This window comes from Symphalangus syndactylus, chromosome 10, assembly GCF_028878055.3.
Source record: "Symphalangus syndactylus isolate Jambi chromosome 10, NHGRI_mSymSyn1-v2.1_pri, whole genome shotgun sequence".
Lineage (NCBI taxonomy): Eukaryota > Metazoa > Chordata > Mammalia > Primates > Hylobatidae > Symphalangus > Symphalangus syndactylus.
The window spans coordinates 120,884,581-120,909,887 of NC_072432.2; the positions used below are offsets into that span (position 1 = coordinate 120,884,581).

At 47.7% G+C, this 25,307-nt stretch overlaps 1 protein-coding gene across 3 annotated transcripts in view; it reads right to left on the reverse strand.

Moving 5' to 3' along the window:
• Positions 1-25,307, reverse strand: part of SCARA5 (scavenger receptor class A member 5) — a 126,136-nt gene that overhangs the window by 89,352 nt on the left and 11,477 nt on the right. For 2 of the 3 annotated variants that reach the window (XM_055295822.2, XM_055295823.2), the window contains exon 3: positions 10,711-10,839. The exons of the other annotated variant lie outside the window; for it this stretch is intronic. In XM_055295822.2, coding sequence (XP_055151797.1) covers positions 10,711-10,839 — 129 coding nt within the window. The remainder of the gene's footprint in view (positions 1-10,710; positions 10,840-25,307) is intronic. 3 annotated transcript variants of the gene reach the window in all.

Here is a 25,307-nt window from a genome sequence, read left to right on the forward strand (position 1 = left end):
ACCAAGTATTTGGTAACTACTTTTTCTAGAAAATTACCCATTGCTTATCTAAAATTCAAGTTACTGGGCTCCTGTATTTTTATTGGCTAACATTGGCAACTCTACGTGTCGATGACTGGAGGGGTGCAGGTCAGGGTGCTGGGAGCTCCTCAGGGCTTCTGATGCATGAACATGGGGGGCAGGTGAGATACAGCTGGCAGCATGCACTGGTTTCAGGTAGATCATCGTGTCATTTACAGAGACGGAAAGGACTGGAGGAGAAGCAGGTTTGGGAGAGAAAAGTCAAGACTTCTGATTACACATTGGATTTGAGATGATGTTTGTTAAATAACCAAGTGGGGAGGCCACGAGAAGGTGGAATTCAGGCGAAGACAGAGATGGAATCTGATGGAACTTGATGGCGGTCACTAGAAAGACAGTTCAGTTAAAGAGAAGAGGAGGAGGGTAAGGGTTGGAAAACTACCTGTGGGGTGCAATGTTCAGTACGTGAGTGATGCTATTTGCACTAGAAGCTCACATCACACCATTACGCAATATACCCATGTAACAAACCTGTACATACATCCCCAAACCCATAATATATATGCATATATAAAAGGAGAGAAGAGGGACAAGGCCTGAGATTTACAAGTAAAGCAGGTAGATGGGCAGCAAAGGACACCTATGATTGCTTCCCTGAATTAAACTGGGACTTCTCAGAAACCTCTATTCTGAGATTTACAGGGAAATGTTTATTGAGGCCCTAGTATAAGCCAGGCATTGTGCAAAAGCACTTCATGTGTTATCTCACTGTATTTTCATCACACTGATGATTACTCATTACTATCCCCATTTTACTGGTTTTTAAAAATGAGGTCCAGAGAGGCTTAAACAATTTCCCCAGATCACAGCTCGTAAATGATCAAATACTTGACCTCAGGTTTTCCTAGTTCTCAAGCTTCTGATCTGCCCTGTGCTTGATAGCATATTTTATGCATATCTGCTCTGCCAGTCAGTACGATCCTCACAGCAGGGGCCTCTCTTTATTTCTCTTCCCATCTCCCTGTGTCTCATTCGATACCAGGCTTGTTGTTGGCACCCGGTAAGTGTTTGTTGTTTGGAATTTGATGGGAGAGGGCCCCAAGCCTTGGGCGAGGTCAGCCAAGACACCATGCCTGCAAGACTGTCACAGAAATTCCCGGAACTTATAACTTCTCTCCAAAAGGGTGGAGGACAGGAGCTCATTAGTTGTTCGGCTTCCATCCCAGTCCAAATTCAAAGCCCCGGGTAAATGGCAAAATCTGCCTGGTAGCTCTGGGCACACCCAGCAGAAGATAGTTCCAGAAAGCAAGAGGAGAGGTGGGTTTAGGAGGCACAGAGGCTGAGCCATGGACAGGGAGGTGCAAAACTGCAGAAGGAAGGGAGGGGTGGACTCAAGCCCACTCCCTTTCTCTTTTTGCTTAAATAGAAAAGCTCCTTTTCTTAGCAAGGGTTGGGCACTGCATGATGACTCTCAAGTTTCCACCAATCCTGGCTCCTGGGATAGAAGTCAAAGCACTTGACATATTTCTCTTGATATTCCTGTACAGTGTGGTGAAACGAAGCTGGAATACTGCACAGTCTGTGGCACTTACACCCAGTTATAAATCACTTAACAAACACCAATGATACATCCCACCTGCTGAGCACTGTTCTAGGCAGTTAACATGGATGAGTTAATTTCATCCTCACCAAAACACTTCGAAGTGGGCAGAGTAATCCCTTCTGCTCTGCTCTACGGATGAGGACATTAAGGATCAGGTAGGTTGAAAAACTTGCCTGAAGTCGCATAGCAATTGGCAAAGTCACGGTTTCTACCCCGGCAGTCTGACTCCGGTGCCATGCACTTCACCACTGGGTGTTAGATTCTGCGTCAGACCAGGAGGCTCGGGTGGGAGAAGCCCTGAATTCACGCCATTCCCGGCTGCAGTCCAGGCGCCCATTCCCCAGCCGTGGGGCCGTGGGCCAGAGCAGGCAATGCGTCTAAGTCTCAGCTTCCTCATTTATAAACTGAGCTATTTTCTGGATTCCTTAGGATTGTTATAAGAATTAGATGACACAATGTATGCAAAAATCTCTGAAAACTATAACTTGCAATCCAGGGAGGAAGGATTAAAGGGCTAATTAGTGATCACTGAAGCCTAGCATAGGGTTGGCAAATGGTTTTCTTGTGAAGGGCCAGGTAGTAAATATTTTAGGCTCTGCAGGCACACAGACTACCGAGCCCTGCTGTTGCAGCACGAAAGCAGCCAAGCAGTACACAAATGGATGAGCACGTCTGTGTTCCAGTAAAACTTTATAAAAACAGGTGGTGGCTGAATTTAGCTCTTTGCCTAGAAGGATTGCAGCGGGATGGAGCTGAGAGATGGGTGCTCTGCAGTGTCCTGAGTGCTGTAAGTAGGGCTTTGGCTGAAGCTCCAGAGAACAGGGAGTACTTGTCAGATTCGCAGGCAGTGTTTCAGCTGTCTCTGCCCCCAACTTCTACATGGCTCAGGCGTGGTCAGAGGCATCACCCTGGGCAGTGGAATCTTCCATGGGAAACTCAGGGTGTCAACTGGCTCTCGATCCCTTCTCCTCCCCGTCTTCCGGGTTCTGAGGTGAGACAGAGGTGCCTTCTGCAGGAGAAGCTCTGATGGCTAGGGCAGCCCGACAGAGCTGAAGTGGGGGCAGGGGAAGTACAGTGACCTGCTCAGGTGTCTGCAGTCTGAGTCTAAGGAAGAGGCTGGGGGGACTTCAAACAACCCTGACTCACCTCCCAGGATACAAGGGGTGAAATGCATGCATGGGCTGGCAAGCCCTTGCTCGTGTCCTCTGGGGAACTGCGTGCGTGGCAGCAGGCTACAGAATGGGGACTATAGGGACACGGTTGTGACACTGGCTCCAACATGATTGATAGCACAGGCTGATTGTTAAAAATAAATGACAGATGTCCAAGTCCAGAGCCAAACAGATCCAACAGACTGCAATACCTGGCAGAAACCAGTGTGCTGACATCTAACTGGGATCGCTGACAAGATCTGCATTTAACTTGAAGCAACAAGACCAACAAAGCCAGACACGCAATGAGGGAGCCCCTACTAGGCAATGGTTTCCTTTGAAAGAGATCTGGGGTTGGGGTGAGGAGGAGATCTGACCTGATCATTGAGGGCTGCATGGTATTCCATCATTTGGATGTAGGGTCCTGTATTACTATCAGTCTCACTAGAAAGTCTCATGAGAGGCCAGGCGCAGTGGCTCATGCCTGCAATCCCAGCACGTTGGGAGGCCAAGGCAGGCAGATCACTTGAGGCCAGGAGTTTAAGACCAGCCTGGCCAACATGGCAAAACCCTGTCTCTACTAAAAATACAAAAATTAGCCGGGCTTGGTGGCATGCACCTGTAATCCCAGCTACTCAGGAGGCTGAGGCAGGAGAATCGCTTGAACCCAGGAGGCAGAGGTTGCAATGAGCTGAGATTGCACCACTGCACTCTAGCCTGGGTGACAGAGTGAGACTGTCTCAAAAAGAAAAAGAAAAAATAGTAAGTCTCATGAGAATTTAAACTAATATCAACATCCATGGTCACAGCCTGGCACACTCCCCCCTGGCTAGGCCACCCCAGGAGTGGTGTCTAATTCTGTTGACTACTCACACCTGGAGCCTGTTGGGAGGATGGCCATCTGTTGAGGCATTCAGTTTAGTCCTTCCATTAATTACCTGCTATATGCAGCGCATGATGGTAGGCAGCGGGAGGACAGCTGTGAACAAGGTGCGGTGCCCTATCATGAAAGAGCTCTCCCGGACTAGAAGGAGAGCCGGCACAGAAACCAATCATTGCAATACAGCATGGTGAGCATGAAGACTGGGGCCCAAAGACACAAAGGTGGAGGAACTGGGTTCACTTTCCTTGGTGTTACCAACTCACTGATGAGCAATCGTGAGGATGAGGAGAACGCCTTGTTATGATATGATTTGTTCCTGCAAGAAGAACTAGAAACAGTGTATGGGAAAGTCGAGGAGGACAAGGAAGGGGTTTCTGTGACTCGCAGTTGTTTTTTGGGAAAAGCACAACACCGTGTCTGTCTGGGAAGTTGGGAGGGAGGTTGTAGGAGACGCCCACTGAAGCTAAGCATCTCAGTGCCATGGGTGGAGCCACTGCTGGCTCCATCGCTCCCTCCCCTCAAGAGCTACAATCCTGGAAATGCTGTTCTGTTCCTGTTTCTTGGCTTACTGAGCCCTGCACTGTCACGGTACCTCAAGGACCTCTCCAACAATGTCTCCAGGCTTCCCTGTGTTTATTGGAAACATGTGCATATGGACACGTACTGCACTGAGCCCAGTTCTGTTTATAGACAAAGTTACTGGGTGCTCAGGCTAAACAAGTAGGTCTCTAATTCTTTGCTATTCTGAAAGCAAACTGTCTCTGATTGTGGGAATAATAATATCAAATATTTCTGGAGCACTTTTTTTTTTTTTTTTAAAGACAGGATCTCGCTCTGTCACCGAGGCTGGAGTGCAATGATGCAATCATGGCTCACTGCAACCTTGAACTCCTGGGCTCAAGTGATCCTCCTTCCTCAGCCTCCTGAGTAGCTGGGACTACAGGTGCATATCACTATACCTGGCTCATTTTTTAAGTATTCGTAGAGATGAGGTCTCACTATGTTGCCCAAACTCATCTCAAACTTTTAGGCTCAAGCAATCCTCCTGCCTCAGCCTCCCAAGAGCTGCGATTACAGGCATGAGCCACTGTCCCCAGCCTACTGAGTACTTATGTGCCAGGCACTAAGAGTTTTAATTTTCATGTATTATTTAATTCAATCCTCACAACAGCCCCATGGGGTAGGCACCACGATCACCCCATTGTATAGATGAAAAAACCAAGTCACTTGGAGGTTAAATTATTTGCCTCAAAATGATAGAGCCATTCCATAGTACAGCCTGGATTTGAACCCAGAAGTCTGGCCTCAAAGTCCATATCCTGAAGAGAATATAACTACTCCAAGAATGCTCAAAAGACACAGAGAATAATAGAAGTATCATTTAGCCCATTGTTTTTCAGACTACAGCTTATATCCTGTTCACGAATTATGAAATAAATGAATGAATTGTGATCATTTTAAAAGAACATAAATAGAATAGAGTAGAAAGGCATTACAAATTTAAGTATTATCTCAGCTATGCTTATATCTGTGTACTGGTTGTGTAGCTCATGGTAAAAAATGTTTGAGACCACTAATCTTGCCCAATTTGCTCACTTTACAAATGGGTGAACTCCCATTCAGACAGCAAAGTGATGTTCCCACGGTTACAGAGCCTTCACAGATAACCTGGGGCTAAGCCCTAGGTTATGCTTTCAAGGTTAGTTGACTGCAAAGAAAACAAAGAAAAAGTAAGAGTGACGATGCTAATAATAGTGGTAATACCAATGCCAGCAATAACAATAACGACAGCTACTACTCCAAATCTCATGTTGAAATCAGATCCCCAGTGTTGGAAGTGAGGCCCAGTGGAAGGTCTTTGGACCATGGGGGTGGATACCCTCATGAATGTCTTGGCATCCCCCCATGGTAATGACTGAGTTCTTGCTCCATTAGTTCACATGAGAGCCAGTGAACCTCCTCCTTTCTGTCTCTTGCCACGTGACGTGCCTACTCCCCATTGTCTTCTGCCATGACCGGAAGCTTCCTGAGGCCTTACTGAGACCAAGGAGATGCTGCTGCCATGCTTGCACAGCCTGCAAAATTGTGAGCCAAATAAACCTCTTTTCTTTGTAAGTTATCCCATCTTAGGCATTCCTTTTTAGCAATGCAAAACAGACTAATATAGGCAGTACACTGATTTCCCCCATTTTCAGAGAAGTGCCAAGTGCCTCGGCCAATGTCACATAGCTGGTGATAGAGAAGCCAGGGTTCAAACTCAGACAGGCTGGCTCCAAAGTCCCTACTTGCAACCAGCATGAAGTCTACATGGTCCTGCCTGTCTCAATATTCTTCTTAAACGCTATGATGTCAATGCAGTACATAACATGGTAGATGTGTTAATATAGTTAATCACACACCTGCCACTTCTACTAGCTAAATGTCCCTGGGTAGCAATTCCATATTCATCTCAATTAGGTACTTGGTTAAAACTGAAATAATCATCTTTTTTTCTACAAATATTTTCTAGATTCTCTTGTCTCTGTCATTCATTCACACATTAAAAACATCATGCATTTGAAGAATTAGGTAGAATAGGCAGAAATTTTTGTAAAGATAAAACTATACATAACACCCTTCATTGTTCCATAAAGAATTAAGGCAATTCACAAGGATACATTAACTACACTAAGATTAAAGTAGATGAGATCCAGGTAAAGAAGATCAAGCAGAGGGACCCCGAATGAAGCCAGGAATGAAACTAACACAAAAATGCTTTCCTTAAGTCTCTATACTTGCCGCAGGTGGACCACAATTCTGTCCCCAGGTTTTTGTTTTAATGACCTTCAAATTCACATATCCCCATACAAGGGATGACAGCTGACTCTTAAGTTTGTGTTAATTACCTCCTTGAAAGTAATTTTAAAGACTTTCAGATTCACAGTCTCCATAAGGTGAAAACAAATTCCTCAAGGAACACGTAACTCCTTCTATGACTGAGACAGAAAATAATTGGTGCATGGGTCCTCTGAGGACAGCATTGTGTAATGCAACAAATAACATCCTCAACATCATTCTTGCAATAAGCACAAGGGATGAAATTTCACAAGGTTGTTTCTGACAGAGTGTCCCAATAAAGGATGATGGCATTACGCTCCTATTCCCAAGATGCATGATAGAATCGGGAAGCTACAGTGTAGACGGACATGGGCTCTGAGCATATTGTTCTTTCCTGCAAAGTCCAAGGACCGACCTGCTTGAAACAAGGTGATCCACAAAAGGGATACTCAGTTCAAAGCCAGGTGGACAACTCTCCCCGGGCCAAGGCCCTCCCCAACCATTCCAGCCCTCAGGGATTGGGCTCTCCTTTGTATAATAATATATAATATACAATAATATAATTTGGCAACAGCAGAAACTACGTCACATTGCCTGACGGTGGGTGTCTGTGTTTATGATTTTAAACCCTCCTGTGCAGGGCCTACATCTCATGACGTTTTATTCCTAGGGCTTGTCCCTTTGCCCTGCATGCACCGAACACTCATGCACAAATTCAGCACTTGTTGAGGATGATGATGACAATGACCAACTGGTGCTGTTAGAAAAGAAGTAATTTAAGGTGCAGGAGGAGCCCATATCTCCCTAGGGACTCTCCCTGTAGACCAGTGGTCTTGCTACATTGCTGCGATGCTGCAGCCTCACCCCACATTTGAACCCCAGATCTTTTCACTTTCCCTTTCTGCCGTTTCATTTCCACAGTGAGAATTCAGACTTATCTACAGAGCTGTCTCAGGAAAGGGGAAGAAGAGATGGTTCCTGATGACCACACCCAGTCACCACAGTGACTGCCTGGAAGAGTCATGGTTAAGACTGAGCTCCCTCCGACCCTTTAATTCCATTGCAAAGGACATCTTGCCTGAAGTGCTGGATTGAGGACCCCCTGGCCACACGACCAGGCAAATCTCAATTCTTTAGTTCATGAACTTAAACCTGATGGTCTGTACTGTTCAAAAATGAATTGGCAACAGAATGAAAACATAATAGGGAACCGTCAGCCAAGGTAATAATCAAAATGTGTGGAAGAGATAGAAAAGCTTAGAGGAATTGGGGGTAGGAGGAGGCTCTTGCCATCTCCTTGGGAGATGATGAAAGGCTATGAGCTGAGGGAAGAGAACCCAGTGCCAGCATGGGATTATTGGAGTAAAGCTCCCAGGAGGACACTGGTCAGGTTGGATGATGGGCAGAATCCAATTGATAGAATAATCTGGGTGGTGGCCGGATTAACCTTCAAACAGGTAAACTTGGATAATGCATAAACGTGAGGAACATGTTTGCCTTTTACTTTCAATATTTGGGCAAGAAGATGAATTGAGAGAAGTCCTATGTAGGGCTTATAAGACTCATATTTTGGTGTAGTTTGATTACAAATGTTTCATATGGGGAAACAGTAAGAGTAAGCATTTGCACACTGAGATGTTGCCAATCCAGTATTCAGATATGGCGCTGGGTTGCGGTGGACAATTTTGTCATCCAGTTGTAGGAGCTATGAGATTTGCACTGACAAGGAGGTTTTAAGAATGGTTTAAATGGATCTCCTGTGCAAGGTGACCTCTCTGGGCACAGACAGTGAGTTCTACCCAAGAAAGGGAAGCCCTCTCCCATGGCAGGACACCCAACAGAAGGCCAGGCAAGCTCTTCTTCACACTGGACTGTGGATCTCCCCTGACTCCTGATCTTGGTATCTCTGAGAAGGAGCATCGCTGAGGTCTTCAATCAGGCAATCTAAAGAAACCTCTCTAAGATCAGACAGAGCCTCCTTAAAGAACCTCAGACTTGTCCACCACCTTGCCAAGTCCCTTTCCTATGCCACCCTCACCAAACCTCCCGCAGAGGCCAGCATGATTCTCCAGACAAGAATCTGGGGAGGTAAGAGCGGCCACACACCAAGGGGCAAGAGATCAGGTACGACACTGTTGCACCAGCTCCGTCCCAATCCACCCCAAATTTTTGTTCAACACAGGCAATGTGGTACCCAGAAACTTCAGGTTCAAAGATAATTATAATGATCAGAAAAATGCTGGAACAATTAAGGAGGTATGGCAGCATTTCTATTCGATTGGGAAACCATGTTCCACCCTCCTTTCTGAAGCTTCCAGGACATCATTATAAACCTCATTCAATCTCCAAGCCAGGAGAAAGCCTTTTTTTCATCATACTGGACAGCACTACTTGTTAGCAAACTGTCCTTTATTTTGAATGGAAATCTGTCTCCTAATAACATCCACCCGTTGGTCCTAGCTCTGCCTTCTGGGGTCACATAGAGCATGTCTACCCTTTCCATGTGGCAGCCGTCCAGACACCAGAAGAGAACCGTCACTCTGCTGCAAGTCTTCTCTTCCCCAAGAGACGATGCCCTTCCAGGACCTCCAGAGGCCTGCCCCAAGACCCCCACCAGCCTGGTCCCTCTCCTCCAGATCCCCATCTGTCACCTTAAAGTTCCTGTTCTGCAGAGCTTTTCTGCATCTGTCACCTAAAAGTCCCTGTTCTGGTTTCCTGTTGAGCTGGAATGCTTTCTGAACATTCCAGAAATTTGTTATGGTCCTCGCAGCCAAACCCACAAAACCCAGATCCCAAGCTCTCACCAAGCAGCCCGAGAACATGTTCAAATCCTCCTCTGGCCCACTCGGCCTGCGAGGGACCCTGCTGGCCCCTGTCCTCTGGTCCCAGGGATGAATCATGAGGTTCTCTCGTTGTTGCTGTTGGCCGCCCCTCAGGTTGCTCATTGGTGGGACAGACTCCACCCCAATGTCTTTGCCCTGAGTGTGGAAACCTGAAGGCTCAGGCAGCATTGAACACCCCATTACATCACCCAACTGACTAGTCCCTCTTGACGGAAAGTGAGTCAAGACTGGGGAGGTCCTGGCCATTTGCCTCGAAATTTCCAGCAAAAGGTCATCTATCTGTAAGGGCCGGACCTCCAGATTCCTGCCCTGGGCTTCACCCGAGGGCCCCTCCCTCAGTGCTCCAAGTCAGCTAGGCCTGGCCAGCAGCCTCGCTCCCACCAACTCCTCCTGCTCCATGCAGCAGCCGCACCTCCCTGTACGTGCCTGCTCTGTCACCATCGCATTGGGCTACACCCCATCACAGTGCCCGTCGCATTCTGCCTCGAGGCAGGGCTCTATCTGCACGACCCCGCCTCAGTTCCTAGGCTGGGAGCTCCTTGAGAGAAGCACCTGGGTCCTATTTAGCTGTGCCCCCAATCTTAGCATGGAGCCTGCTGCAAGTCAGGTACTCATGTGAGACATGTCGGGTGGAAATAAACTGATTCCTCAGCCTTACTTGTGTCCAGTCCTACCTACCTGCATTGAGAAAGGTGGGAACTGAGCAGCCCTTCCCTTGAAAGGGAGTCAGGAGAAGACCACTACAGCCATCTGCTTCACCATCTGTCTTCATAGGGACTACCTATAGATGATGAGCTGGGCTGCTCACAGCTGGGGCCAACAGGCTCCTGTTCCATCCCTTCTTGAGTCCATGAGCTCTCCTTCTCCATGGCTGGAGAACACGCTAGCCCTAGCCCATCACCTGCCCATCTCAAAAGACAGAAATTGTTAATGAGAGCCTGGCTGAATTGGGGCAAACCCATTCTACCTACAGTAACTGCAAAGGGCAGCAGGTTTACCAGGAAGCAAAGTGCCTCACAACTATTTTCATGGCACGCCAGGACCAGAAGCTAAGACAGTGCCCAGTCTTCTCAGTGCAAACCGTACCACAGAGGCCCAGGGAGGCCCAGTGTAATGCACAATGTCCCACAATGATGCAGGAAAAGTCAGAAGCCACTCCAAGCAGCTAGGTCTCTACTGCTGGACTCTTCAATTCCACAAGCTCACATAGACCCTGCCAGCTACTCCCACACAAAACAAGCAATACTACTGAAGAGCTTATTCCTTCTTCCTCCGAGGTTTCCATGGTGACAAGGGCAGTGTTTGGGCTCATGACAGTGGGAATGAAGAGTGGAAGCTCCACGTCTTCCTTCCTCATCCCAAAAGACCAGGACAAAAATGACCTGCTCTTACCTGCTAAGATGAAGATGCCCACAAGAATCAGGAAGACCAGCAGGTAGAGCCCCAGGACAGCATGCTTCAGGGCCGACAGGGACCCCAGCTGGGTACAGCAGATGCTTGCCCGCCGTTTGTGACATGGACCTGGACAATAAGGGTAAGAGGAGGAAGGAAAGAAGACACTTAAAAACCCCATAAGCTCTTTTCTTTTTTGGTCTCATCTCTCCCTGATGCATGCAGATGTTCATGTTGAACTTCTCACATCCCTTTTGCATGTCTAGAATGCAGCCACCTGATGGGGAGCTTTCCAGGACCATCACATTCAGCCTCTAGCTCTCCTCCCACTCTCTGTGTTCATGACCAAGCCAGATCACATGTCCACAGCTCACATGATCACACAAACCAACTCTTCCTGAGCTAGCCCAAGCAGCAGAAAGACCTTGAAATAGTCTTAGACACGTGGCCTTTACAAAGTATCATTGTCCCATGGGATCCAGGGAACAAGAAGAGAAATTAAAACAGGAGTTACCCAAACTCAAACTTCTACAGTGGCTGGGGAGGTATGAGAATGAGAGAAATGGGCCCAGTGGGACTGTGGGGAGGCCAACGGCACGTGCCTGCTCTGGCAGAGGCTACTATGCAGGGATGAGGGGTGAGTGTGGCCAGATCCAGAATTTTCTACATCTATTTTTAAGTGTTGGCAACTAATTCATCAAGCACAAAACACTGGGGAGTGTAAACAAAACACATCTGTAAGCCAGCTCTGACCAGCTTGCAACCTTGCATTTAGATTTGCTAGAAAACATGGTAAACTCATCCTGTGATACTCCTCAGCTTCTGCTCAAAATGGAACAGGGAAATATCATTGCTGTAGTGGCCTTTTGGGCCATGTAATTCAACCCCTTTGTTGTACAGATAAAGAATGTCAAATGTCAGTTAGCGGTAAATCTGGCCCCAGGACCCAGGTTGATCTTTTAGCTGAGCTTGTTCTTCAAGGCAGCCTTCTCAGATGGCCCATGCAGAGGCTTGCTGACCTCCACCTGCTCTGTTGACTGAAAGTGGAAAGAAGGGATCCTCTCCCCGATGTCAGCAGGGCACGTAGGAATCACTGGGTGGGAGGAGGGGGGCATTTTTTAAAAAAATGCATATCCCTTTAATCACCCCCTGTGGGTGAGACCCCTCTCCAGAAGGACTGTCCCCACTTCAAGAGTGTCACTAAGGCCAGGCACGGTGGCTCACACCTGTAATCCCAGCACTGTGGGAGGCCAAGGTGGGCGGATCACTTGAGGTCAGGAGTTCAACACCAGCCTGGCCAATATGGTGAAACCCCATCTCTACTAAAAATACAAAAATTAGCTGGGCATAGTGTAGCACGCTTGTAATCCCAGCTACTCGGGAGGCTGAGGTAGGACAATCACTTGAACCCAGGAAGCAGAGGTTGCAGTGAGCTGAGATCACTCCAGCCTGGGTGTCGCAGTGAGACTGTCAAAGGAAAGGAAAGGAAAGGAAAGGAAAGGAAAGGAAAGGAAAGGAAAGGAAAGGAAAGGAAAGGAAAGGAAAGGAGAGGAGTGTCACTAACAGGAGTGGGCAGAAAAAGGTTGTCAAGAGAGGCTAAAATAATTGATATTTAGAAAACATCTTGAAGGATGGTGCCATGTTTGCTATTCCTTCATAGGTTTCCATTTGCAAGGATACCTCAAAGGTTATATATCACCTCCCAGGTATCATTACTACCTCCTTGGCCTCAGGAGGTTTTATGACCACAAGGAAAATGGTGGTGACTATTGGTACCTTAGGATCCACACTGCCCTGGTCCCCCAGAGGTATTGTTATATAGGGAACATTTTCCCACTCATTGACTTCGTTTTATTACAAATACTGCTGTTAAACCAGCTAAACAGAGCTATTACAAAATATTTCCATAAGACATTGGGTGCAGTGTGGAGCAAGTTGTCAAATACAAATCCAGTGACCATTCTCACTCATCCTTGCATTAGCAAGGTTTGAAGAGTTGAGCTGATTTTCTGCTAAGACAAAATAGAGCACATCTTTCTAACTCACCCTAAACCCGTCTGGGATTTTCCATCCCTTACCATACACTAGGCTCTACAAAGGGTTTTGCTCCAAATATGTAGGCTTCTGGTAGCATTTCTTTTATTTTTTTTCCTTCTGGTGAGAGCCACTAGCTGTCTGGTTGCAACTTACCAGAAAAAACTCTGTTCCTCTCAAGAGTCAGAGTGGAAGGTATAGCATTGAATAATATTATACAAATACTCGTTTCGTTCTCATGGGGGTAGTTTCATCTCTCCTGCTCTGAGCCCTGCTTTCTCCTAAGCCTCATGAAAGAATAGGAGGAGGAAAATCACACAGCCATGAACACAGTTAACTTGAAGTTTGCCTTTGTCATCTGTATATGTGTTGCTAGTTCACTGTAGGAGTGGGTCAACATGCAGTGATGTTGCTCTATTTTTTCCCCATAAAAAAGAATAGTTCCCTTGCCCTCTACCTGAGGCTTCTATTTAACAGCAAGCACCTACTTGTGACAGGTGCCTTAGTCAACCAACATGCAGAACACAGACCTTCCTCTGAGAGAGTTTAGTTCTTTGAGCAAGACTTGGTTACTTTGTACATTAAACCAAGTCTATTTTAAATAGAACATAATGAGGGTTTCAAATAGAGGTTTCCCACAAATGGTTAGACAAGCAGAACATGAATGATCTGGCAAGGCCCTTAGAGAATCTGATTGCAAAGGAAAGAAGACAATTTAAGACAACGACAAGTCACAAAGGCTGCCCAAAACACATTTATGGACTTTTTTTTTTTCCAAGTGGCAGAAGCATGTTAGCTGGGTAAACCTTTCAAATTATTTAAACTTAGCGGAAGGTTACAAACACTCCAAAATGATCCTATCAGCAAAGCCAGGGCAAAACGTATGCCTACTTTTTTGTTAAAAATAATTTTTTTAAAATGCACTATCAAGCCATGACAAGACATGGAGGAATCTTAAATGCGTAATTAACCTGGTAAAATACACCAATCTAAAAAAGCTACACACCATATGATTCTAACTATGTGATATTCTGGGAAAAACAAAACTATGGAGGGAGTAAAAAGATCAGTGGTTGCCAGGGATTGGGAGGGCAGGAAGGATGAACAGGCGGAGCACAGGGGATTTTCAGGGAAGTGAAACTCTTCTGTATGATACTGTAATGGTAGATGCATGCCCTTAGACATTTGGCCAAACCCACAGAATGTTCAACACCAAGAGTGAACCCTAATGTAAACGATGGGTTCTGGGAGATAATGATGTGTCAACATAGGTTCACTGATACTAACAAATGCACCATTCTGGTGGAGATATTGACAGCAGGGGAGGCTGTGCATGGGGAGGGTGGCAAGCGGGGTATATGGGAATGTTCTGTACTTTCCATTTGCCTTTGCTATAAATCTGACACTACTATTAAAAAACAAAGTCTATTAAAAATAAAAGTAGAGCTTTTGACTTAAGGATTGTAGGGATAAAAACTTTAACAGGCATTTATGGAACATCCACTGTGGAAAGCCCCACTCTGGTAGCCAGCCTTCAAAATAGCCCCCACGATCCCAGCACCTTCTGCAATCAACTCTCTTCCACGTTGTACCAGAATTGGTCGGTGTGACCAATAGAATATGGCAGAAGTACTTGTGTGTTACTTCTGAATTGAGACAAAAGACACACAGCGTCCTTCTGGCTTACTCTTTCTCTCTTGGAACTTTTGTTTGAGGGGAAGCCAGCTGCCATGTCATGAGCGCCCAGAGAGGCTTATGTGGTCAGGAACTGAGGGCTTTGGCTGACAGCCATGTAGGTGAGGGAGCCTCTAAGGAGATCCTCCTCCCAGGTCAAGCCTTTGGATGATGGCAGCCTGGCCAATATCTTTACTGCAACCGAGGTGGGAGGCAAGATTCGACTCCAGAGGCAGAGCTCAGACACCAGACCAACCTGAGGACTAGCTAAAAAAGGGACAAGGCAGGAGCAGCTTTTCATAAGACACACCCACCCACCAAAGTGCCATGTTGTTTACCATTGCCATGGCAACACCCAGATGTTACCACCCCTTTCTATGGCAACAACCTGACAACCCAGAAGTTGCCACCCTTTTTCTAGAAGTTTCTGCATAAACTGCCTAAAATTTGCATATAATTAAAAATGGGCATAAATAGGACTACGGAACTTCCTCTGAGCTGCTGTTCTGGCCACACTGCCTACGGGGTAGCCCTGCTCTGCAGGGAGCAGCACCTCTGCTACTGCCGTGCACTGCCACTTCAATAAAAGTTACTACCACCACTGGCTTACCCTGGAATTCTTTCCTGGGCAAAGCCAAGAACCCTCCAATTTTGGGGCTTGCTCCTCCTGTATCACAAACTCTTGAGAAAGCCTGAGCCAGGGCTACTCTGCTAAATTGCTCCTGGATTCCTCCCAGATTATATAGACATATGTGTGTGCAAAATTTTTAATCTGAAAAAATTAACAAAATTTTGGCTTTTTTAAAAAAAACACCCATGACTTCCTCAGAAACTGCAAGAGGAATGCATTTGTTTTATGCTGCTCAGTATTGGGGTAATTTGTTATGTGGCAATAGATAACTAACACACTTATGATAGATGCTGGGAAATACAAAGATGACATACTGTGGGAGGGAGAGACTTTGTCAGTGTCATTCACTTCCAACTGCCCAGCTCCCAGGCCAGTGCCTGGCACATAGCAGATGCTCAGAATATTTGTTGAGAGATTAAGATGCGGCCACTGCCTTTCAGACGCTGCCATGGGAGGGGAAGACGATGCATAAAAGGGTAACTGCAATACAGGGAAGAATGAGATCGGTGCGGAAGGGAGCGGTGACACAAGCAAAGTGCTGCCTGCACAGGTGGCGATGCATTCGGTGCCAGAGGTAGTCACAGTCTGCATGGAGGAGGCCGCAATTCACCAGGGTGTGAAGGACAGCCCTTTCTAGATGGGCTGAACTCTGTTCTCTTTGTCTTCACTTCATAGTCCAATGTACAGGACTTATAAATTTGAAAACAGTGACTTTAAGGAGCAAACATCTCCCTCTCTGTGTGAACCATCTGCAGGAAGTACCAGACAAAGCTGTTCATGATTAACAGGTTGTCTGCAGACACAAGCACACACAAGACCAGAGCGCTGGAGAAAATGGTCAACAACCACTACGACAACAAGAGGAAGAAGAAAAACTCTCCCAAGCTCAAACAGAATCATGGGAAAGATTCTTCCATTTTACAGTGGCCTCCAGAAGTGAGGATGGCATCTGGAGGTCAGGAAGCCAAGAGGTCTAGAGAGGGCAAGGCCAGTGGCTCTGAGCAAATAAATAGAAACGAACAGTGACTTGCCAGAAGAGCCCAGAATGCCAGGCTGGGAGACGTTGTTCATCTCAATGTGGAACATGTGGCTGCTTGATGATTGTTGGGAGCAGCAGATAGATGGTTTCTCCTCTGTAGGCATCCTCCCCTGCAGACAGCCTGCACAATCTTGCCATAGCTGAGTGTCCCTGGGCTATTACTTTCTTAACATCATGCCACTTAAATACATTTAAACTTAAATTTCTTTGGAAGGAAACTTCATCATCGTAAGTGGAAAATTAGTATCTTCCTATTATACATTAAAATAGATACCTGGCCGGGCCCGGTGGCTCACGCCTGTAATCCCAGCACTTTGGGAGGCTGAGGCAGATGGATAATCTGAGGTCAGGAGTTCAAGACCAGCCTGGCCAACATGGTGAAACCCCATCTCTACTAAAAATACAAAAATTAGCCGGGCATGGTGGCAGATGCCTGTAGCCCCAGCTACCCAGGAGGCCGAAGCAGGAGAATCGTTGGAACCTGGGAGGCAGAGGCTACAGTGAACCAAAATCCTTCCACTGCACTCCAGCCTGGGCGACAGATTGAGACTCTGTCTCAAAAAAACAAAAACAAAAACAAAAAAAAGTAGATACCTTAACAGATTTATACCTGTGTATCAAAGGCATCTTGAACACCACTATACTGTATGTAGCCACATCCTAGGAAACACTGACTTTAATGAAAGTAACTAAGTCACAGTTCAGTGACATGTTGCAAGAAGAAAGTTGATACACACCAAGGAAATTTCATTTATAGAGAAGCAAAGCCAAATTTTAGATGTTCAAGTTTTAAAATGGTCCAGGCCAGGCAATGGCTCATGACTTAATCCCAGCACTTCAGGAGGCTGAGATGGGAGGACTCCTTGAGCTCAGGAATTTAAAACCAGCCTGGGCAACATAATGAGACCCTATCTCTACAAAAAAAATTTTTAATTAGCCAGGGACGGTGGTACGTGCCTGTATCCTAGCTACTCAAGAGACTGAGGTGGGAGGATCACTTGAGCCCAGGAGTTCAAGGCTGTAGTGAGCTGTCACCACTGCACTCCAGCCTGGGTGGCAGAGCAAGACCCTGACTCCAAAAAGAGAAAAAAGTTCTAGAAGGTAGTATGTTAAGAATGAAGTACCACTGAAAGAACCATGTCAGAACCTTGCACGCATCTTTCACACCATCCTCATTATCAACCATTATCTCTTTACCTCTCTGGCGACCCCACTAGTCTCTAAGGTTCTCTGAGGCAAGGTGTGTCTCCCTGTCAGCCAGCGAACAACAAAGCAAACACATGTGAACAACAGTTATTTTTGTGGCAAAGACTGTCTCTTACATTTGCCTTACACAAATAATTGACAAACTCTAATTGGCTGGAAAAACACATTTTTGGAGCAAACTTTGGTCTGAAAAAATAAAAGCTGGGGCCGGGTATGGTGGCTCATGCTTGTAATCCCAGCACTTCGGGAGGCCAAGGTGGGCAGATCACTTGAGGTCAGGAGTACAAGACCAGCCTGGCCAACATGACGAAACCCCATCTCTACTAAAAATACAAAAATTAGCCAGGCTTGGTGGTGCAGGCCTGTAATCCCAGCTACTCAGGAGGCTGAGGCAGGACGACTGCTTGAACCCAGGAGGCGGAGGTTGCAGTGAGCCGAGATCACGCCACTGCACTCCAGCCTAGGTGACAGAATGAGACTCTGTCTCAAATAAATAAATTAATTAATTAAAAGCTGGGCTTTCTTTGCATATCCAGGGTCTCTGATTGCTTCTTTGTGCCCATGCAGGTAAACTGTAGAAGCTAATCACTGGAACAGAATAGTTACTCCTGGTTGAAAGTCAAAATCACACGTGGAGTTTCTTAGTCATACCAAGGCCTGAGCCTGCCCCTGGATGCTCACTCTCTGATTCAGCGGTGAAATCACAGATCCATGGCACGGAGGCCACAGCTCTGCAGCAAGGCATTTGTCATATCAAAAGGGAAGGTGAAGACACATTCTTGGAAAGCAAATGAAAAGTCTTACTACTAAGAGCTTGACTTATGGGGAGAAAAGAATTCCTTGATTTCTTTTCAATAGGACACGTTGAAAATGGGGTTGTATCAAAAGATTGTATCATTCCTAGAGGTAAACACTGTGAAGAGTTCCTTCTAAAACCGGGAGCAAGAATACCCCCAAAGAGGTTTTGCTAAAATACTGTATCCTGGGGGTAGGGAGATGTTTGGCAGCAGAGATTAAAGAACAGGAAAGTTTATATAAAAACAACACAACCCTGGCACCCTGAGCTGAGGATGAGTAGGGAGAGGGTCCCCCAATGTCAGGCTACATTGTGGAGAGAACCTTGAACCTCTACAGCTCTCTTTCCCTGTATTAAGCAGATAGCGTCTCTCACACAGCTTCGGGGGAAAAGCATGGGTTTGGGGCTCTGTTGAGGTCAATGCAAAGGCTGCCTCTGTCATGCATTAACTGTGAGACCATGAGCGAGTATTCCGGCAGTCCCCTTCTTCAAAATGTCCTTTCCTTGAAAAACTAATATTTCAGTTTCTTAGTCATAATTTTAGAGCATTTTGGAGTTATCCAAATGTATTTCCCCCCCTCCCATTTTAAAAGAAACTCACGAATTGGATCTGATAAAAATGAGTGTTTATTTCCAAAGAAACTGGCTCTAAACATAAAAAAAACACAGAAGGCAATGATTCCATTGTTACCTACTTGAGTTTTAACAGCAGCAAACAGTTACTTTCTTCTTGTTGTCTTTGGTCCCACAGCTCATAAACAGCAGGTAGAGATAGGGTTTTATTGCTGGGAGGAACCTCAGAGCTCAGCTCATCCAAGGAGCTTCGTGAAACCCACCCACGTCTGACTTCATGATGGTTACTCATCACTCACATTGTTCACTGTAACAGGCAGCCGCAAATAACCTCTGTCTTTGAAGCTGCCACCACTCTCTGGCTTTCATGGGGACTCCATAAGGGAGGGAAGGAAAGTATGAAGCAGGGGCACTGCCACGGAGAGCCACCCACCTGAGTCCTGCCTGGAGTCACAGCAGACCCAGGGAAACAAGTCTCTCTGGAACCTGGAAGGGTCCTCAACAACCATGATGTTGGGAAGTCTATATCATCCTGGTCATCATCCTGAATCCTGGCAAAAAAATTCTTCTAAAGCTTTTGGGATTTCCAGAGTCATAAGAGTGATTTTTGTGTATTCATGAGATGACTGGGTCTGGGGACCCCTAGATCGCCTCAGGATGGGGGCTGGCCACTGGAATGACTGGAAAGGCAGGATTAGAGAGTTGGGACTTTCAGCCCTACCCCCAACCTCCAGGAAAAGAGAGAGGCTGAAGGTTGATTATCAATAGCCAGTGATTTAATCAATCATGCCTACATAATGAAGCTTCCATAAAAACCCAAAAGGACTGGGTTTGGAGAGCTGGACATGCAGAGGTTCCTGGAGGGCAGAACAGCTGGGGAAGGCATGGAAGGCCTGCACCCCTCCTCCCAGACCCACCCTGTGCACCTCTTCCCTCTGTTGTTCATCTACACACCCTTTGTAATATCCTTTTCAATAAACCTGTAAATGTGAGTAAAGTGTTTCCCCGAGTTCTAGGAGCCACTCTAGCAAATTAATCAAACCCAAGGTGGGGGTCCTGGGAACCCTGGTTTATAGCCAAAGGAAATGGGTGCAGGGTGGGAGCAGTCTTGTGGGACTGGGCCCTCAACCTGTGGGATCTAAGGCTACCAGCAGGTGCATTGCATCAGAATTGAATTGAACCAGAGGACACCCAGCTGGCATCCATTAGCGAACCCACTGCAGAATTGGCTGTTGATGGAGAGAATTCCTCATCCATTTTGGTAACCTGAAGTGAAGCATTCTGTGTTGAGTGAGAGAACAGAAAAAAAACATTTTGGTTTTTTTCCTCTCTCCAGAACAACCAACTGAGGTAGAGTGAACACCAGTGACCTCCGCCCTGCTGCATCCAGGCCTGAGTCCTCAGGGCAGATGGCTCAGCGAGGGCACCCGGGGTAGGAGCCTGGTCTTCCGCAGGGCCAGATGCACCCAAGACTTTCACACCCACTTCTAAGTACGGGAGAGCAGGGGAAGGAGAGACAGCCAGGGCTAATTCCATGCAGATTTCACGATGGTCTGGGACAGTTTCTCTTAGTACTTTCAGAGATCTCTCCATCTTGCCACTTTCACACAATGTTTGTTATTTTTCCTCCACCCCATCCATGTCCCAAGTTACTCTGCATAAAAATTCTTGAGAACAATCAAGGGTGTCTGTTCTTATTTTCGGGAAGGGATGCCGGTGTGCGTCTTCTGCAGCCGGGGCTGAGAGGTGGAGAAAGGGGACTGAGGGGTGGAGAGAGGGGGCTGAGGGGTGGAGAGAGGAAGCTGGGGGAGGGGAGGGCAGGGTGGCCAAGGTGAGCTGGTACACCATCGCAGCCACGCGGGGGAGAGCCTGAGAGTCCCAGGAACAAGGGGTTCCTGGGGCTGGTGGAAGATGCCACTATTCAGGCCCCAAATGCACAGTACACGGATTAGAAGGAATGCGGCATCAATGCAGTGAGACTCAAGCAGGCAGCGGGCTCAGGGTTCTGCCTAATTTCAGGCCAAAAGACCCTTCCCCTACAGAGTGGCCCCAGCTCTTTGTTCAAAAGATTCCCAGTTCCCCTCCTGGCCCTTTGTCAATGACAATAAGTCACTTAAAGATGTCTGCAAGTTGGAAGCCAGGTCTCAGCTAGTTCCATTTTTAAATCACTCCTCTTTCTGGGATGCTAATGCAACCATCCGCCCACCTCCTGGTCCACTTTGGTTTGATGAACTGGTTTCTTCTCCGGGCAGAAACAAATGAGTTGAATACACCTGTCTCACTCTCCCAATTCCTACCACCATTCAGTGGGAAGGGTGTCTGGCTTGGGAGACAGAAATGCTGAGAGCCTCCCCTGCCACTTGTAGGGGACTGAGTCATCTGTGTCCCTGAAGCCTCTAGCTCTGCTACCTATGCACGAAAAACACAGCAGCCCATGCCAGAGGAGGGAGCTCAGCAGATCGGGGCAAAGAGGATGGGGATGAGGCGCCCTAGGACTTTGGGTGCTCCTCAAAAAACTACTCCCCACAAAACCTCACAGCCTCACCAGCAGTTTCTGCCCTGAGGCCACCCAGCAGAATCACTTAAGCCCTCAGTCCTGGCTTAGCAAGCCCCCCTGCCTTAGTCCAGGCTGCCACAGCAAAGTACCACAGCCAGGGTGGCTTATAAACACAAATGTACTGCTCACAGTTCTGGAGGCTGGAAGTCCAAGATCAAGGCACCGGCAGATCAGGTGTCTGCACAGCCGCCCCCACTCCTCACAGTATCCTCCCACGGCGGCAAGAGAGTGAGGGAGCCGCTGGGGTCCCTTTTACAAGGGCACTTATCCCACCCACGTGGGCTCCACCTCCATGACCTAATCACCTCCCAGAGGCCCCACCTCCTAATCCCATCACTTTGGGGGTTAGGGTTTCAACATAGGAATTTGGAGGGGACACAAACATTCAGTCCATTGCACCCACAGAAAACCCAGGACTCCCAAGGCCCCCCATCACCCACCGTTAACCCCAAACAGCTGTGTTTATCCTCCTTTCACACCATCTCCCTCCCTGACTTCTGAAACCTTCCTGCATCGGCCCCTGGACTCCCAGCCGATCAGCCGTGAAACCTCTCATTCCCTCAGCCTCTGCTGTAGGCGTTTCTTCTACTTTCTTGTTCTAAATGAGACCTGCTTCCTGCCTGCCTAACCTTTCCCATGAGGACTTTTCTTTTCCCATTCTCCTCATACACCAATCATATGCCAGGGCAGTAGATGTTTCTCTTTGTTTCCTTCTAGAACTTTCCCTCTCCCTCATCCCTAAAAACCCCCAGCACTTGTGTTCACTGTCATAAGACTTGACACTGCACCTCAAGGTTAAGGGCCACCTGCTCCTCCCCTCCCGGGGTCCCTGTCACTGCCCTGGCTCTCCTGATCCCCAGGTATCACTTCTTCTGGCCTCTTTACCTTATTTCAGCCTCCCCAGCCCGGACCATTGGCTTTGAACACAGGAAACATGTCTGGCCCACGCAGGGATGGGCTCCGACTGTAAAAAACGCACTGGATTTTGAAGACTCAGCATGAGAGAAAAAATACATAAATACCACAATAAACTTTATAGCAATTACACGTCAAAATGATAATATATTGGATATACTGGATTCACTAAAGTGTACTACTGTATTTCAGTTAGTTTCTTGTGCCTTTTTTTTTTTTGAGACGGAGTCTTGCTCTGTCGCCCAGACTGGAATGTAGTGATGTGATCTTGGCTCACTGCAACTTCCGCCTCCTGGGTTCAAGCAATTATCCTGCCTCAGCCTCCCGAGTAGCTGGGATTACAGGTGCCCACCACCACACCTGGCTAATTTTTTTTTTTTTTCCCCTAGGAGATACAAGGTTTCACCATGTTGGCCAGGTTGGTCTCAAACTCCTGACCTCAGGTGATCTGCCCACCTCGGCCTCCCAAAGTGCTGGGATTACAGGTGTGAGCCACCATGCCTGGCCAGATTCTTGTGTCTTTTCACCTTTTAAGGTGGCTGCTAAGAACTTTAAAATTGCATGTGTGGCTCACTTTTCATTTCTAGTGGATTCTGCTGCTCTAGAAAGGCTTTTCACCAATCACTGAAATCTAAATCCCACATTCAAATGTCCCGCTTTATAAGTGCCATGGCTCATCTTATTGATTGATTGATTGATTGATTGATTGATTGATTTGAGACAGGCTCTCCCTCTGTCACCCAGGCTGGAGTACAGTGGTGTGATCACAGCTCACTGCAGCCTTGACCGCCTGGGCTCAAGAGATTCTCTGGCCTCAGCCTCCCGAGTAGCTAGGGCTATAGGCGTGCACCGCCACATCTGGCTAATTTTTAAAATTTTTCGTAGGTTGGGGGGTGCTCTCTGTGTTGCTCAGGCTGGTCTTGAACTCCTGGCCTCAAGCAATCCTCCCATCTCAGCCTCCCAAAGCACTGGGATTACAGACTTGAGCCACGGTGCCCGCCCTCATCTTCTTAGTGCAGTCCCTCAGGTCTCTGACTCGGGTGCCCCAGCCTCACACAGACCATGCATCCCACTGCCTTTCTACCCTCTCACACCCTCCTACCCTTGCTGGCCCTCTTAACCTACTCCACTCCAGGATCCACGTTATCAGGTAACACACTCCCACTCCTCGCTCTTGTCTTGCTTCCTCACACTTGCACAGGGAAACGCTCACCGTTGTCAAGTCTAACACCACCCACACCGTTGAGCACAGGTGGAAAAAAAACCACGCCCCTACGCCAATGGGGCTAATTTAAACTCAGAGCCTAAAGACCCAGGGGCGCTGGCTGTCCCTGGGCTCCTGCCTTTCCCTCATCCCATCATCTCTCTCTCCCTCTCCCAGATGTGACTTCCCACTCGCTCCTCCTCTTCACTCTAGGTTTCCTATTTGACAGAAAAAACAGAAGCACTGCTCAGAGCCCCATGGGAAGGCCCAGGAGCAGAAGCAGACACTGAAGGGACACAAGGGCACTCACCCTAGGACTTCACATTTTTGGGGTGTGCTCTATGTACCCATTTGGAAGGACTCATTGTGGAATAACTCACGTAGCCCTTGCAAAAGCGTATGAGCCAGGGGCTATGCGCTTCCCATTTCTTAGAGGAGGGGAAGATGAGGATAAGGGCTTGTTCAAGTTTTCCCAGCCAGCACTCAGCAGAGACGGGGTCTGAGCCCAGCCTGTTCAACTGCAGAGCCTGTCTTTTTTTTTTTTTTTTTTTGAGACACAGTTGTACTCTGTTGCCCAGGCTGGAGTGCAATAGCGTGCTCCTGGCTCACTGCAACCTCTGCCTCCCGGGTTCAAGCAATTCTCCTGCCTCAGCCTCCCAAGTAGTCGGGATTACAGGCGCACACTGCCACGCACGCCTGGCTAATTTTTTTTTGTATTTTAGTAGAGACGGGGTTCCACCATGTTGCCCAGGCTGGTCTCAAACTCCTGATTTCAGGCAATCCACCCGCCTCGGCCTCCCAAAGTGCCAAAATTACAGGTGTGAGTCACCATGCCTGGCCCCAGAACCTGTCTTTTTAAGTACCACACAAAGCCATCCCCCACAATAGAGAAGGTGAGACTTCAGCACTTTAGACTCAGGTAACAGAGCCAAGCGAGGCTGTGTGCGGGTCTGCACCAATGACGTGTCCACACCCTGAATTTCTGGCCCACTGAGTCACATCTAGGTAACCTTGCACTTGAGCCAGCCTTGTGCTGGTCTGCAGTGGGAGGGAGGAGAGAGGGGAGGACAGACCAGCTAGAGCGATGGTAAATTACAGAAGTCGTGGAGCCCCGTCTCAGGCCTATTTGTGCCCCCTGCTGCACACAGCACCTATAGGATCCCTAAATATATTTTGCTAAAAGATGAAGATGAAGAAATGAATGAATGAGCAAGCAAGGAAGCAGAGGCCAGGAGCTATGACAGCAAGGTCTGTGGTGAGGAGAACTGGGGGATGCCATAAGGAATAACTGCCCTGGCCACTCATCACCCCCGCTACTCCAGGGATCACCAGAGGCCCACCTGCCCACCCAGGGCTCTGTCCTCACTGCAGGCCTCCTTCAAGCCCATCCACTCCAGACTGTACCATGCTAGTGGGACACGCCAGTGGCATCCCCTTCAGACCCTCCTCACTGCCCCCATCCCTAGAGTAATGCCATATAGGAGATGGCATGGCCCAGGGCTGGGGCTTTGGCTTAAGACAGAGAGGGGAGGCTCCAGTCCATGCCCATCTGCATGGGAAGGAGCCCCTGGTGCCTCTGTGCCCCCTCCCTCCTCTTCCCAACGCCTCCTGGAAACAGCAGCCTGCACCCTGAGACAAGGAAACACATCCCTTGGCTCTTCTGGTAGCAAACTTCAGGGGGCCCCTGGGAGCAAGATGCCTCCAATCAGGATGACGAAGGGACAGACACACATACGCCATAGAACCAGGAGCCCTCAGGGCCCAGTATTTCTAATATTCGAGAAACAGGACTAAAGGAACTTGCTTAATTTCCTGGAGTATCTAGGCTTCATGAGAATCCCGCTAGTAACCAGAATGCTGCTTTCTTCAGCAGAAGGCCAGGATCAGCCCCAAAACACTCTCCAGGCCAGGGTTCCTGAGAAGGGGCATGGGTGTTTCCTGGGAGGCCCTGGGTGGCAGCAGCTCCTT